At 46.8% G+C, this 14683-nt stretch overlaps 1 protein-coding gene across 1 annotated transcript in view; it reads left to right on the forward strand.

Moving 5' to 3' along the window:
• The first annotated feature begins 2851 nt into the window (after window positions 1-2851).
• Window positions 2852-14683, forward strand: part of KCNN2 (potassium calcium-activated channel subfamily N member 2) — a 142993-nt gene continuing 131161 nt past the window's right edge. The window contains exons 1-2 of the mRNA XM_027605754.2: window positions 2852-4071; window positions 4705-4800. Coding sequence (XP_027461555.2) covers window positions 2950-4071; window positions 4705-4800 — 1218 coding nt within the window. The 5' untranslated portion in view covers window positions 2852-2949. The remainder of the gene's footprint in view (window positions 4072-4704; window positions 4801-14683) is intronic.

Raw genomic sequence — 14683 nt, forward strand, 5'->3', positions numbered from 1 at the left:
AAGGCAGATGCTTAAGGACTGAGCCACCCAGGCGCCCCTCATGAGTGTTTTTTTTTTTTTAAATGACTTTTGGTATTCTGACAATTCCTCATGCTGTGGGTCAAATCTCCATTTCTTTCTTACTCTGTGCATCCCATTCTCCCGAGTCCGCTTTGTGAGCAATGGGAACTCCATACATCATTGTCATAAATCTTAGTAAACATTCTTTGTTTCTGTATGATTAATGGTACTGCACGTAATCCCAGACCAAGGCACAGAGATATACAGGGCAAAAGATACAACATTTTGTCCCTGTTATTTTGTTTATGCAACCTCTATTTGAAGTCTTGAACTTGCTATTTGAGAAAGTCAGTTTGAAACATAGAATGTAGCCATTACTTATGGGGTTTTAGTCATTCTAGAACCTTGTATCTAACTGGACGCTGGCAACAATCTGATATTTGGGGAGGCATCGATGTCCTCTTTCATCTAAATTTATGAAAGGCTAAGGAAAGTATTAATTTCCCATGGTAACACTTCTTGACTTTAATTTGTAAAAAGGAATCAAACTTTTCATTCAATTCAGCTGCATAGAGAGACTAGCAGAAGCCTATAGAATGTGTTGTATAGTGAAAATAAATGTATGATTTTTGTGCTTGAGTTGAATTTTGTTTCACCCCAGAAGGTGAATAACTTAATCTGGAAGCTTTCATTGTAATTTCAAACTCAGCTCATTAGAATTGTTTTTAATGGCCATGCTCACTGCGCAATTCTTGCATTATCTACTCAGCTACCCCAGTGATCCGGTGAGCTTCATAATTCTAAACAAGTTTTATTGAATTGCCAAAAATCAGGACAGGGTACAAACATAAAATGCTGGCTCCACTTTTCAAATTCTACTCTTGACCAAGACTATTGAAAAATAAAATTTCTGACAGTACTCATTATCTTAGGCGGAGGGCTATGAACCTAAAAGTAACCCTGTCCTTTTTTTTTCTTCTGGATCTGTTTACTTGCACGTACAAAAAATTAAAATTGTTTAACCCATGTCCAAAAGATAGCCTAAAATGAATTATTCACTCCATGGTATTGAAAACGCACACACACACTCTTAGGACAAGGTACCTGGTAAGCAACTTTAGGGCAGCTGCCGAGTAGAATATCAAGAAATTGGATCCAGCTGAGAATTCCAATTACCTAATGAGGGTGATCTGTTTACGCTCTAATTTCTTGGTCTAAATCATTATAATCTCGATCATAAAAATCATGCATTCAGATTACGATTTACAATGGAAACGGATATTCAGCTGGCTAGTTCCTTCCATGTCCTTTTCGGGGAGACTGGAATTTCAATGTATAAAGAAATAAGAAGGAGAAGCACTTAAGAGAGAGCAGTAACAATCCTCGAAAAGGGTCCCCTACCGCTTTGTGTTGGTATATCCCCTAAGAGAAGAACACATTGCAGGAAATCCGTGAGACACAAAATGCAATTTTTATTGGTTTACTAGAAAGTAAATAATTATACCTGACCCTAGCAAAACTCCAGCACTGGCCCCGGAGTGGACACTCAGCCGGGGTTTTCGTTATGAATAATTTCCCAGCCAGGCTGTTACGAAGGAGGCGACTCGGCCAGGCCCCTCTCCCACCCGCCGCCGCAGTCGGGGCTCGGCCAAGGAGAGGCTCAGGGTTTGCGCATCTGTGACCCGCCTTTGCTTTGTGTCTGTGCTTTGCAGGTGGGGAGGAGGAAGAGGAACAGAGGCGGCGCTGGTGGCCGGCGGTCGCTGAGCAGACCCCAGACCCTCGAGCAAGCCGCCCCTCCACCGCCGGAGAAGCCCGCGGACCTACCCACTGGGGCGGCCGGAGGGCCTGAGCGCCCGAGCGCCCGAGTCCAGGGACCCGGCGGCCGGGGGCGCCAGCCCCTCATGTTCCGCAGAAGGCGCAAATGTGAGCGGGCGGTAGCTGGGAAAGTCCTCCGTCCCCGCCAGGGGGACCCGGGAAGCCCGCGCGGGCTTCTCCCGCGGACGGTGGGGATCCCCTCCTCCGGCCCCGCCCCCACCCTCCCCCGGCCCGGGTGCCGAGGCGGTTAACCCTCCCCGCGCCGCAGCGCACTCGGGCCGGAGCGCGGCGCAGCCAATACCGACTCCCGGGCGCCGGAGCCGAGCGACTGGGGATGATCCGGGCGCGGGGCCCGCCCTGAACTCGCGGCGACCAAACCGGGGCTCAGGCCCCGGGCCTCTCCCCAAGCCCTGCTGCACTGGCGTAGCCAGTCGCCAAACTTTTTCTCCCCAAAGCCGGTGCCCCCGCAGTTCTTTGGCGGGCAGCCGGCGGCCCACTCTCCGCGGGACGATTAGGGAGAGGTGGGCGTGCGCCGAGGGGGCCGCTGTTGTGCAGCCCTACGCAGCCCTACGAGGTGTGCACGCGGGCGGACAAGTGGCAGGGGTTCCGCACTGTCCCCGCGCCTGACCCACGGCTGGGGTGGCCCAACGTGCTGCAGTGCCCGGCGCAGGTGATCCAGACTGCGCGTCCGGCACTAGCTAGGGGGGCGGCCGCGAGGGAGGGAGGGACGCCCCTTTCTTCTCCCCACTGCAGCCCAGCTGCACTGCCTGGGGGCTCCCCATCCCTGGTGGTGCTCACCGGCGCTCCCAATCAGCAGGTGCCCTCCCCCCCGCCGTGGCCTGCTATCCCCTGGGCTCTCATCCTGCAGATTCCTTCCTCCCCATCTCTCTCTCTCACACACACACACACACGTTCCCCTCAGCCGCGCGCGCCGCAAACTCAGTCTCGGTCCCCGCAGGTGATGTCATGCCCATTGTTTTGGTGCGCCCAACCAATCGGACTCGCCGCCTGGATTCTACCGGAGCCGGCATGGGCCCTTCCTCGCACCAGCGGCAGGAGTCCCCGCTCCCGACCATAACGCATTGCGCAGGGTGCACCACCGCCTGGTCTCCCTGCAGCTTTAACAGCCCTGACATGGAAACCCCATTGCAGTTCCAGCGCGGCTTCTTCTCAGAACAGCCGCCACCGCCGCCGCGCTCTTCACACCTGCATTGCCAGCAGCAGCAGCAGAGCCAGGACAAGGCGTGCGCGCCCTTCGCGTCCCTCCCGCAGCCTCAGCACCAGCCGCACCTCGCGCACCAGCCGCCGGGCAGCGGCGGCAGCAGCCCATGCCTCCGGTGCAACAGCTGCGCCTCCTCCGGTGTCCCGGCGGCGGGGGCGGGGGCGGGGGATAACCTGTCCCTGCTGCTCCGCACCTCCTCGCCCGGCGGCGCCTTCCGGACCCGCACCTCCTCGCCGCTGTCGGGCTCGTCGTGCTGCTGCTGCTGCTCGTCGCGCCGGGGCAGCCAGCTCAATGTGAGCGAGCTGACGCCGTCCAGCCATGCCAGTGCGCTCCGGCAGCAGTACACGCAGCAGCCGGCGTCCGCCTCCCAGTACCACCAGTGCCACAGCCTGCAGCCCGCCGCCAGCCCCACGGGCAGCCTCGGCAGCCTGGGCTCCGGGCCCCCGCTCTCGCACCACCACCACCACCACCCGCCCCCGGCGCACCACCAGCACCACCAGCCCCAGGCGCGCCGCGAGAGCAACCCCTTCACCGAAATAGCCATGAGCAGCTGCAGGTACAACGGGGGCGTCATGCGGCCGCTCAGCAACTTGAGCGCGTCCCGCCGGAACCTGCACGAGATGGACTCGGAGGCGCAGCCCTTACAGCCGCCCGCGTCCGTCGGAGGAGGTGGCGGCGCGTCCTCCCCGTCTGCAGCTGCGGCCGCCGCCGTCGCGGCCGCCGCCGCCGCTTCGTCCCCAGCCCCGGAGATCGTGGTGTCTAAGCCGGAGCACAACAACTCCAATAACCTGGCGCTCTACGGAGCGGGCGGCAGCGCTGGAGGCGGCGGCGGCGGCGGCGGCGGCGGGCATGGCAACAGCAGTGGCACCAAGTCCAGCAAAAAGAAGAACCAGAACATCGGCTACAAGCTAGGCCACCGGCGCGCCCTGTTCGAGAAGCGCAAGCGGCTCAGCGACTACGCGCTCATCTTCGGCATGTTCGGCATCGTGGTCATGGTCATCGAGACCGAGCTGTCGTGGGGCGCCTACGACAAGGTAGGCGCTCGAACCGCTTGCCCAGCCTTCCGGGGCCGCGGGGACCGGACGCCGGGTGGGTGGGATGGGCCCCAGGGGGAACTCCCTGCCTGCCAGCTCCGAGCCTCCGCAGGACGGTCGCAGGTGCCCGCCGGGACAGCGAGCACGGCTCCGACGCGCACCCCTAAGCCTCGAGGCAACTCTAGAGAGGGAGCCGAAGTCCTGGAGGCAGTGAGTGCCCAGCGCCTTTGGGCACATTAAGTAAATGGTTCCAGGAGTCAGTGGGGGAAAGCATGCTCTGTTGCTTTCCAGGTGCTCGGGATTTAGGAGGCCCCTTTCAACCCAAAGCGCTTAAACTCGGGAATAACTCCCTCCGGGTTTGCAGAGCCGGGATCTGCGCTTGAGTCTGATGGTGCGGACCGGCTGCCTGGCCATCCGCCTGCCTTGCTCCCCTCTCACTTCCCTTTGAGGCCAGGTGATCTGACAGATCACAGGGCCAAGACAGGTGCTCTCCTCCTCCTTCTCCTCCTGGGAGTTCACATTCGCTGGCTGGGAGCTGACTGACCCCCATCCCGGGGTGGGGGTAGGGGGGGCCCTGGAAGGTGGTTAAAAGTACTGGTTTCTTAAAAGTGCTTCTGTCTGACTGTGTTGCAGGCGTCACTGTATTCCTTAGCTCTGAAATGCCTTATCAGTCTCTCCACAATCATCCTGCTCGGGCTGATCATTGTGTACCACGCCAGGGAAATACAGGTAACTCAGATTCTGCTATTTATGAATGACCCAAAGCGCTGCTGCCGCTGGCTTGGGGAAGCCCAAGGCAGCTTTTTTCCCCCAAACCCTCCTGTCCTTGCTTGAGGTTACAGAAGACACCCTGTAGTCTTGCCTTAGCACCTAACCTGTTCTTTCAAGAAGTTCAAAACAAAACAGTGCAGCATGTAAATAGGCTGGGTTGTATTTGTTAAACCCTTAAGATTGCCCCCTCTCTTCTTCAGGTGGATCTACTTCTCTAAATCAGCCCCTGCATTTGTTTTCCTTAAGGCCAATTAGGTACTAGCCTTCATCTGTAGGGTAAAGGCAAATTCTTGTTTGATACACCTATTCCCCCTGGGTGCGTCATTATGGAAGATAGTGTCCATCTCTGTGTATCATCTTCTCTAATGTAGCTTAGAGAAGAAAATAGGCTCATGATATTCCTAAGATACGTAAATGAGACATGAGAAAAACTCAGACTCTTTCTATATCCCCGGACATTAAACAAACAAACAAACAAAATCCATCCTAAGGTTAGAATACAAATTCTGTATATGTGGTGGTTTGGTAGATTTTTAGCTACAATCATTACGTTGCCCTTTAAAAAAAAGTCATTTAAGAGCAAAGGCCACTGCCCTTGTGAGCAGTCTTGTTAGGAAATGTTTTGTTTAAATGTAGCCAGGAACTCTATTGTTGGATTTGGCTATTACTAACAATTTCAAAATACTCGTATAAAATTTATGGGTCATCTTTGGAGTTGTTTACTTTGCTGTAGACTTCAGTCAAAGGAATATTCAAGTTTGTGAATTAAAATAACTAGAGTTTTCAAAAATGAAGTAAGGTTGGGATTTTCCAGTTTAGAATCTACACTAATACGTATTTTTTGCTTTTTTTTTGGAGCTGTTGTTGGATATTTGTTGGAACTCTTAAACCCTTCAGTTTAGGGTGCTTCCCGTTAGGAGTTGCCTTTAAATTTAAAACATCATATAGAACTTGCCATTTAAATAATTTAATATTAATTATGTTAAATCAGTTTGAGGTTAGTCATTAGCTAGTACGGACCAAATATGGAAGAAACCAATTTTAACTATTGTGCAAGCAAAACCCCAAAGGAGCAGGGAGAATGACTTCATCTTACTTTCACATTTGCAAAGACTTTGAACGATGTCCTTCCAAAGGGAGAAAGTTAGCGAATGAGAATTAGAAAGAGTGAGACTATTTAGAGGTAAGTAATCAAACTGCCTTGGCGAAACAAGGCGAACACACACTAGAACTCCAACTTCTTAATAATTTACAGGAAGGTCCATTTTAATTCAGGGCTTGTGATCCTGAGCTTCTGAGATTCTTTCAAACATTCTTAAATGATGCTAAAATGTGGCTTACCCATAACGAGTGCATCTTCTCATTTTGACTTCAAGAGCAGATACTTAGACCTGGGAGGAACAAAATAGAATGAATGGTCCTTTGACTCAGTTTACAGATGGGGAACCCGAAGTCAGAAGAGGTGAGTAGCTTGCCAGATGGCACAGCTAAACAGGGCAGAGTGTGACCAGGCCCTGTCCTCCAGCTTCTAGTCCAGATAGCTTCCTACTGCACTCTGTTACTTGCCAGAGGCCCCGAAACATGAGCACTTTTTTTTTTTTTTTGGCCCGTTGTTTCTCTCTACAAGTTTGGTTGATGAATAGATTAAATTTAAAAGGTTGCTGTAAAATCTTCTCAGGTATTTTTAAAAATCAAGTATTTAAAACAACTTTTTTTTTTTTTTTGGCTTGGTGACTGGAGTGGTTTTCCTTCATTCAGCTGGAGAGAACTTGCTGGTGTTTTTATTGAGCATTAGCTTTCATACAGCTGCTCGGTCCTTCTGAAAAGCGCACAGCTAAACGAGCATTCGTTGGGGAGACGTTGGACGATATTCCCATCGAGAGCAAAGCGTCCCCCTGAAAACACTGACTTTTTAAGAATTATTGGGAGGTTTTTTGAGATAACTTATAGGAGTTTGCGAGGAGTAGCCAAATGTTATGTATTATTAAAATTTTTTTAATGCCATGTTAGAACTCTTGAAACTTCTAGACACTAATAAAAATACAGGAACTCAAATTTTTCCAGATTTTTCACACTTGGAATTCCACTTGCTGGCTCATTTTGAGGACTATTTCTGTTGCACAAATGCGTGGATCTATTGATTAGAAGATTTATAGGGTTGGTGACAAAAATGAGGACATATGCTGTTCCCCTAAAACTTGTAAGCACCATGAATTTCTTTACTGTTGGGGCAACATAAATATCCCAGAATGTTAGATTTTTTTTAAACTGGGTTTATTTTACATGATACATAGTTTCTGTTAAACCATCCACACTTAAATTTCAAAATTGATGCTTGGGTAGTATCATTAATTTGTTTTGGTTGTAGCTTTTTCACTCCATGTTTTATCTAAGGGGGATTTCTTTCTCAAGATGAAGCTCCAAATGCTTATCTGAGATGCTTTTACAAAAATATAAAGTGGAAGAGGACCAAATAAACTTGAGGACCCTGAGCTACAAGTCAGGCACAGAAAAACACTTAATTTATCCAGATATTCGAGTCAGCCATATTGGCAAAATAGTTGAACTTGAAGCTCAGTGAAACTAAGTGCACAGGCATATGTATCTATGTGGGAAAAGATGCATTGTGGCCCCCCTTTTTTTACTTATTGATGTTACTGCTGTAGGTGTATTTCTTTCATAAGTTTTAAGCAAGAAGGCACTTCTCAGTTTACTGTTAACAATTCCAAACATAATGAGTAGCTTTGAGTGAAAGAACTCTGTTGCCAATCAGAGCCTGTGTTTGGATGTAGCATGTTGTCTAAAATGACAGTTTTTCTTTTTCTGTTTAGCATACCAGCGTGGTGATTGGGTAGTGAGCGCTAGCTGAGTGTGGCTTTCTGGTCCATGGTAGGATTTCTCACCACGTTCAGGCAAAGTGTCCTAGCCAGGGTTCTGGCTCTCTGTCCACTGGAATGGCTTAATGAAGCTTGGGGAGGCCCTGACATTTCCATGGAGAACCTTGGAAAGCAAGTCAGTGTGACCTTTTATAAAATGTTTATACACACTCGGGCAAAATAAGACGGTTCAGGTGAGTCATGGTCGGAAGTGCCTGAATTAAAATAGTGCAATGAAGAGGCTTTGAAAGAACAGAGCTCAGTACATTGCAGCCTTGGTGTCCTTTTTCAGTACCACAGACAGCTCAGTGCACCAGGTCTTAGTCTGTACATTTCACTAATTACTTGAATTCCCCGCCCCCCAACCAAAAATGAACTCACTTTGTGTGTCTGCTTGTCAGAATGCTTACACAAAATCGGATTTAGTGGGAGCAGTTTTTCAGCTCAGTAGATGTTAGACTTTTTTCCCAGTAGACATTTGGCTTTATTTTCTATATCCATCAGTAAAGCCAAAGCAACAAAAGCAAAAATAAACAACAACAACAAAATCCCATCCACGAATGAATGATGAGTAAAGAAATAAACTTCAGTAAATGCCTATGTATCTCGGTCTTCCGACAAAGCAAAAGCACTCTAGAGACTGTTTTTATGTGATTTGGAAAGGTCACTTGATACTAAATAAGTGGCTTTTCCTTCTCATGTCTCAGGTCAAATAATAGGAAAAACAGAGGCATGATGTCCTGTCACTTTCCTTTTTACCTCCCCTCCTTCTCTGTGGGATTGGGAGTGTGTCTTGGATGGAGCAAGTACACAGTCAAGTTCAAATACCCTTTAAGATCTTCAACATCAGAAAATTTGAATCTAGATTTCACTGCCATCTTTTCAACTTCAGTCTACTTGAATTTCTCATGTGGAAGCAATTTTAGTTGACAGAGTTGTGTAGTATTTTGAGAGAGACAAATACAAAATTCTAAATTGGGAAAGAAAGCCCCTTGGACCTTGATCTGCCTGGTTCTCATGGGATTTGGAAGAATGTCTGGTACATACTTTAAAGTTAAACACATTTTTTTTTTATTTTCTCTTGGGAATAATATAATTATGTAATACATAGCATCAGAGGAAACACTGGTTGTTCTTTGGTATCTTTTGCAGTGGGATAATTCCTTCTCTTTCAACTTAGCTTTTCAGTGATGGAGGACATCGATCTTAAACTTGAAGAACAAAAATTAATTTTTTTTTAAAGATTTTATTTATTTATTCATGAGAGAGGAAGAGAGAGAGAGAGAGAGAGAAGCAGAGGGAGAAGCAGGCTCCCAAGGAGCGGGGAGCCTGATGCGGGACTCGATCCCAGGACTCCAGGATCATGACCTGAGCTGAAGGCAGACGCTTAACCATCTGAGCCACCCAGGCGCCCCAAACTTGAAGAACAAAAATTAAACTTTCTCTTTACTCATGCATCTAGGCTGCGCAAAGGAAGAAGGAGTGAGTGAGGACAAGGGCCTTAGTGAAGTCTGAAGGCTCTGGAGAGGAGTGGTGAGGCACCCACTTAGCAGACTCTGGTTTGCCTTGTGGAGCTTGGGAAAGCATGCTCCCTTTCCCACTCCTACAGAGAGCAAGTAGATGCTTCCAGGCCATGCAGATAATATGGCATCTAGCTATTCTTATGAGTACAATAATAGCACATATAGTCAGAACAAACAGTACGGAAGAGTTTCAAAGAAACGAGATAGTCACATTCTCTATCCTCTCCGACCTATTTCTGAGGGGCAACTGCTTTGAAGGCTCTCGTATACTCTTCCAGAGTTTTCAGAATTGCATCTTTAGATGTGTTTAGATACAGACAAACCTGGCTTTTATTCCGTGATATATCTTGGAGGTTTTGCCTCCTCAGCACATAGAGACCTGTTTCATTCTCTTTTAGCACCTGCATATGATCCTATTTTATGGATGTACTGCAGTTCACTCATAGGCATTTCGAGTGTTCTAGGTTTTTGCTATTATAAACAGTACTACAAATGAACGTTCTTGCATACTCATTTTAAACTGCTCATTAGAGTACACGCATATGGTGAATATCCAGTGGTCAAATCACTGAATCCAAGGGCATTTGTGTTTCAAAAGGGAAGGCCCTTTGCCCACCAGCCCTTCCAGAAGAGTTTACATTCCCCGCATCCCCACACATTATTCCTCCACAGTATTGTTAACACTGGATATTATAATAAAGGTCTTTGGATTTTTGAAGTCTAAAAAGTTGATTTGCCTGAAAAAAATTTTTTGGAGAAAAAATTTAAGGACAAACTCATGGCCTCATAGGCTTATTTGCAACAACGTGTGATCTCTGGGGGTGCCTTATCTGATCTGCCAACAAATTTAACAGTCCCTGGAAGGAGGCCACCAGAGGCAAATAGTTGCTACACTTTAATTTTTTTACTTAAAAAAATTTAGAGATAGAGGAAGCTGCAAAAGTAGAAGGAGGTTATCTTCGGTTGGTCTTTAGGTCTCTGCTCTCGTCAGCGAAATAGATGAGAATTGCGGGTTAACTGTGAGACTCCAAATGATGGGGATATGGGAAATTTGCCTGAATTGCCTTGTTGGTTAGCTCCACAGCTGATACCGCAGTGGCCAGTGGCTTCTACATCGGTTGTAATGGGACTCTCAGTCCCTTTGACTTCGTGTCGACACTGTAGTAACGAAATCACTCAGAACTAATTTTCCCTGCCTGCCCGTGTGAAGAGCTCTGCATTATTAATGGGTGTGACGCTAAATAAAGTGATATCCTGGTGTGTTTACAGACCAGCATCACAAATGAGTGGAAGAGTGCAACTTTAGGTTTACCGCAAATGGGTTTCCTTGGTCTGCCAGCATGTTTCTGGGCCATGTTTTGTGCACCGTGGAAAAAGGGACACTGTGGGCTGTCATCATCCCAAACCACATCTGGTGGGGTGTACAGAGGGAGCCTACACTGATTTAACCTCAGGAAGTTACTTCTGGCCAGGTTATAAACTGGTTTTGTGGGGCTACTTCAGAACGAATTTCCACGCAAGAAAAGATAATAGGATGTCTGCTACTTTGGGAGTCTAATTTTACCCTGAAACTCCTTACGAATGCTATTTATGAAACTAGAAAGTGCATGGAGGGAATGATCTGGCCCAGTATCCCAGCCAGCCTGGAAAATCCCTTTATGTCATAGAGAAAAGTGGTCACCCACTTTCTTGCTTGAACCCTCTTCCCACGATTGGCAGGCACTTCGCCTGTCCAAGGCTGTCTGTTCCAAGGCCAGACAACCCTTACTTTCAGGAAGATTTTCTTTAGGTTGAGGTAAAGCCTGGTTTTATGCCTTCCACGCTCAACGTGTTAAAAGGTTTTGAGCTTTGCAGAGACAACGGAGAAGACAGGAAGGTCCCTTGCCTCTTGCAACTGACATTCCAAGGACGCAGGGTTCAGGAGAGAGGCAGACGTTAAGAAACACAGTCCTGGGAAGTTGTGATCAGTGTCATGAGAGGATAGAAAGGGCTGAAATAAAAAATACTTGGAGGTAAGGAGGGGTGGTTACACATCCGACCGGGTCCTCGGGGGGAGTGTTCTCCAAGGATTTGACTTTGAAACTGAGACCTACAAGAAAAGACATTGTCAGCAATTGGCAGAGTCTGTGGAAACAATTTGTGCTAAGGCCTCGTGACCAAAAGCAGTTTCCTGCACTTAAACAAATGAGAGCAAACCGGTGTGGCCCAAGCCAGGGGGAGAACAAGAGAACGGTCCTGGGTGGAGTGAGAGAGGATGTAGGATTCTGATATTGAAGGGTCTTGAGGCCATGATAAGGATTTGGGGATTTTTTTTTTCTCCCTTTGCAAAGCACAGAGTGGGGAAGTCAAGAGTTTATTTAAAGCATGGAGAGTCATGATCCAACATACTGTTTGGGCGGACCTTTTGTTCTGATGTTCTGAGGAGACTGGCCTGGAGATGACTAGGAAGTTCTTGACCAGCCAGTTAATAGTGAGAGGTGATGCTCATTTGGCTGGGGTAATAGTGGTGGAGATGCAGAGAAGTCTGACTTGAGACCCATGTTGGAGGTAGAGTGGGGGCTTCCTAGCACTGGATGGGATGTGACAGGTGAGGTCAAGGGATGTTGCAGAGATGGATCCAAGGGTTCTGGTCAGAGCAACCGAGTATATGTACCAAGAGGGGAAGACCCACAGTGAAGGGTGAGGAGGTGGAGACAGGGGTTTGTATTGGCAGAATACATTTGAAAGGCTTCTGATTATACAGGGGAAGCTAGGGTTCAGACGAAAAGTGTGTAATGGAAATTTAAATGGGCGCCATTAGCATAGAGGCTGTTTAAAGCCACGGGAATTGATGAAGTCGTTGAGTGAGAAGAAAGATGAGAAGAAGGTCAAGAGTTGATCAACCCGGGACATCTATAGGTTGTGTAAAGGAGGAATAGCAAAAAGAGTTGGGATGAATTGTCCCTGCTGTGGAGAAGGCAGTGTTGGGGGGGTTGCTATGTATCACACGCTGTGAAGCCCGTTAAAATGGGGTGGAGAAGTGCCTTTCGGATTTGACAAACTGAAGGTCGTTGCTGACCTTGATGCACACTTTCAGTGGAGTGACAGAGACAGAAGACAGACTGCAGTTTCCAGTATAGCAGAATAAATTGGTCCCCCCCCTTCGCAGAATCACAGAGCAAACATTTAAACGTTGGTTAGTTCCCCTTAAACGCCCTCCTAATTAAATAGTCCCAGTTTCTTTGAACATTCCTGATCAGACTTACAATGTTCCCTGATCATATTCTTCTGTCCTTACCTCTGTTTTGCTGAGTTTCCTTTTCAAATTAGAAAGTTAGAAAGGCACCCAGGACTTTCAGATGGGATTCTTGCCTCCCTTTCTCAAAGATGCTACATGATACCCACCGTTATTGGTCTACAATGGTCATCGCTTTGTGCGAACCACTGCCAAGTAAGACTTGTAAAATTGTTATGGAACTGAGTGGCTTCACCTTTATGGGCCCTCTTCTCTAGCATCTTGGTGTCAGACCCGGGTTTCAGACTGTCAGAGTTATTTGAATCATAATCCCAGTGTTTACTTGACAAAACACTTGTTTCGCTTTGGAAAACGCTGTGTATGGACTCATTATAGAGTTGCTCCATTGGCAAGACCCAAATTAGCGCTAAACTCTGTTCCAGAAACATGGTCAATATTATCGGCCCTACCCGGTTGGCACACACCTGCCATCGACACGTTAACACTTCTTCCGGGCTTCTGGCTAAGCTGTGAGTGTGAGAAATGGACCTTGGGAACCGGTGCACAAGGCAAGAGTTCATGAATCATGGTCAGAGCTCAGAACTAGGGCCTTTTTTGCTGTGAGACATCTGCTCATTCATGATATTTGGTACAGCCTTTCAAGTAATGACAACTCTGTGAACCCTGACTATCAGGCAGCCCACATTCCTCTACCAGAATGTCACGAGGCCTGTCATATCCCTCCCTGAATCCCCGTATTCCGTGAGAACTGTAATCTTGTGATCTCCCCGTCTGTTTAACAATATCCAAGAAGGAAAAAAGACGGATGGGCTTATTATTTTAAGCGTTGTGATGTAGGATTCGTGACCAAATGCCTTTCCTCTTAAAAATTTCGTTTTCCTTTCCAGATTATACAATTGATAACTATTCATATTAGAAAACCGGAAAACCTAGAAAACACGAGAAAGAATGTCATTGTGGTCTCACCACCTAGAGATAATTATTATTTTGTTCTAATGTATTTACACAAAGTAGATGGTGTGTGTGTGTGTGTGTGTCTTTATATCAGGTGCTATGTATCTGTAAAAAGAAATTTGGAATTCTTTTCATGTGATTTTTCTGTTGATTTCCCCATGCCGTTACACATTCTTTTTTTTTTTTTTAAGATTTTATTTATTTATTTTTGTGACAGAGAGAGAGCATGAACAGGGGGAAGGGGCAGAGGGAGAAGCAGACTCCCTGCTGAGAGGGACTTGATCCCAGGACCCTGAGAACATGACCTGAGCCAAAGGCAGACACTTAACCAACTGAGCCACCATTAAACCTTCTTAATAGATCCAATTTTTTTCTCCCCGTCCTATGGCTGTAATCAATTTAATCCTTTCCCTTATTTTAGACACTTAAAAAGTAGGGAAAACCTATTTAAAATCATTTTTTAAAAGATTTTGTTTTTAAGTAGTCTCTACAGCCAGCATGGGGCTCAAACTTACAACCCTGAGATCAAGAGTCACACACTCCGCCTACTGAGCCAGCCAGGTGCCCCTATAATCATTTATAGAATGAGTACTGTTGCAAATGAGCTTTTGTGAGCCCCTCTGATGGTTTCTTAGGGAAAAATTGCTAAGAGAGAAGTTACTGAGGTCAAGGATATTATTTAAGACAATTGGCAGATTTTTAAATTGTCCCCCCACAAAGTTTATAGCAATCCTTTCATTTTTAAAGTGCTTACAGACCACCTCATGTAGTGTTTTCTGGAGCCTCTCGGTCACATTTACTGGTTAGTATTTTGATGACTGTACTACCTCGTGAGTCTGGGAATTTGCTTCTTTGTCATTGGCCTTGTCTTCCTTCCTGTGTCCCCATGATCTTGGTTTCTAAATTACTAGCTAACCAGGTTTGTAAAAGGGTATCCCTGTTTAACAATTAACATTGATGTAGGAACAGTGTGGGTGCTGGTATTGGCAGGTAACTTTGTCCCCAGATGTTCCCGTCTTTTTTTTTTTTTATTATAGGAAGCTGTAAAAAATCAATTTCTTTTTTTTCTTTTTTTTACAAGTCTTATGAATGGGAACAGAAAAAAAAGTGGGCATTTGAATGGTGTTCATTAGTTTAACAATCTAGAATGTGTGTGTCTGTGTGTTCAGTTTTTTTTAAATAGAAGTTATGATATCAACTGAAGGCAGCCAATATTTTTTTAACTGAGTTACTTTACACGTTTCCTCTGGGCA

The sequence above is a fragment of the Zalophus californianus genome, chromosome 5 (assembly GCF_009762305.2).
Source record: "Zalophus californianus isolate mZalCal1 chromosome 5, mZalCal1.pri.v2, whole genome shotgun sequence".
Lineage (NCBI taxonomy): Eukaryota > Metazoa > Chordata > Mammalia > Carnivora > Otariidae > Zalophus > Zalophus californianus.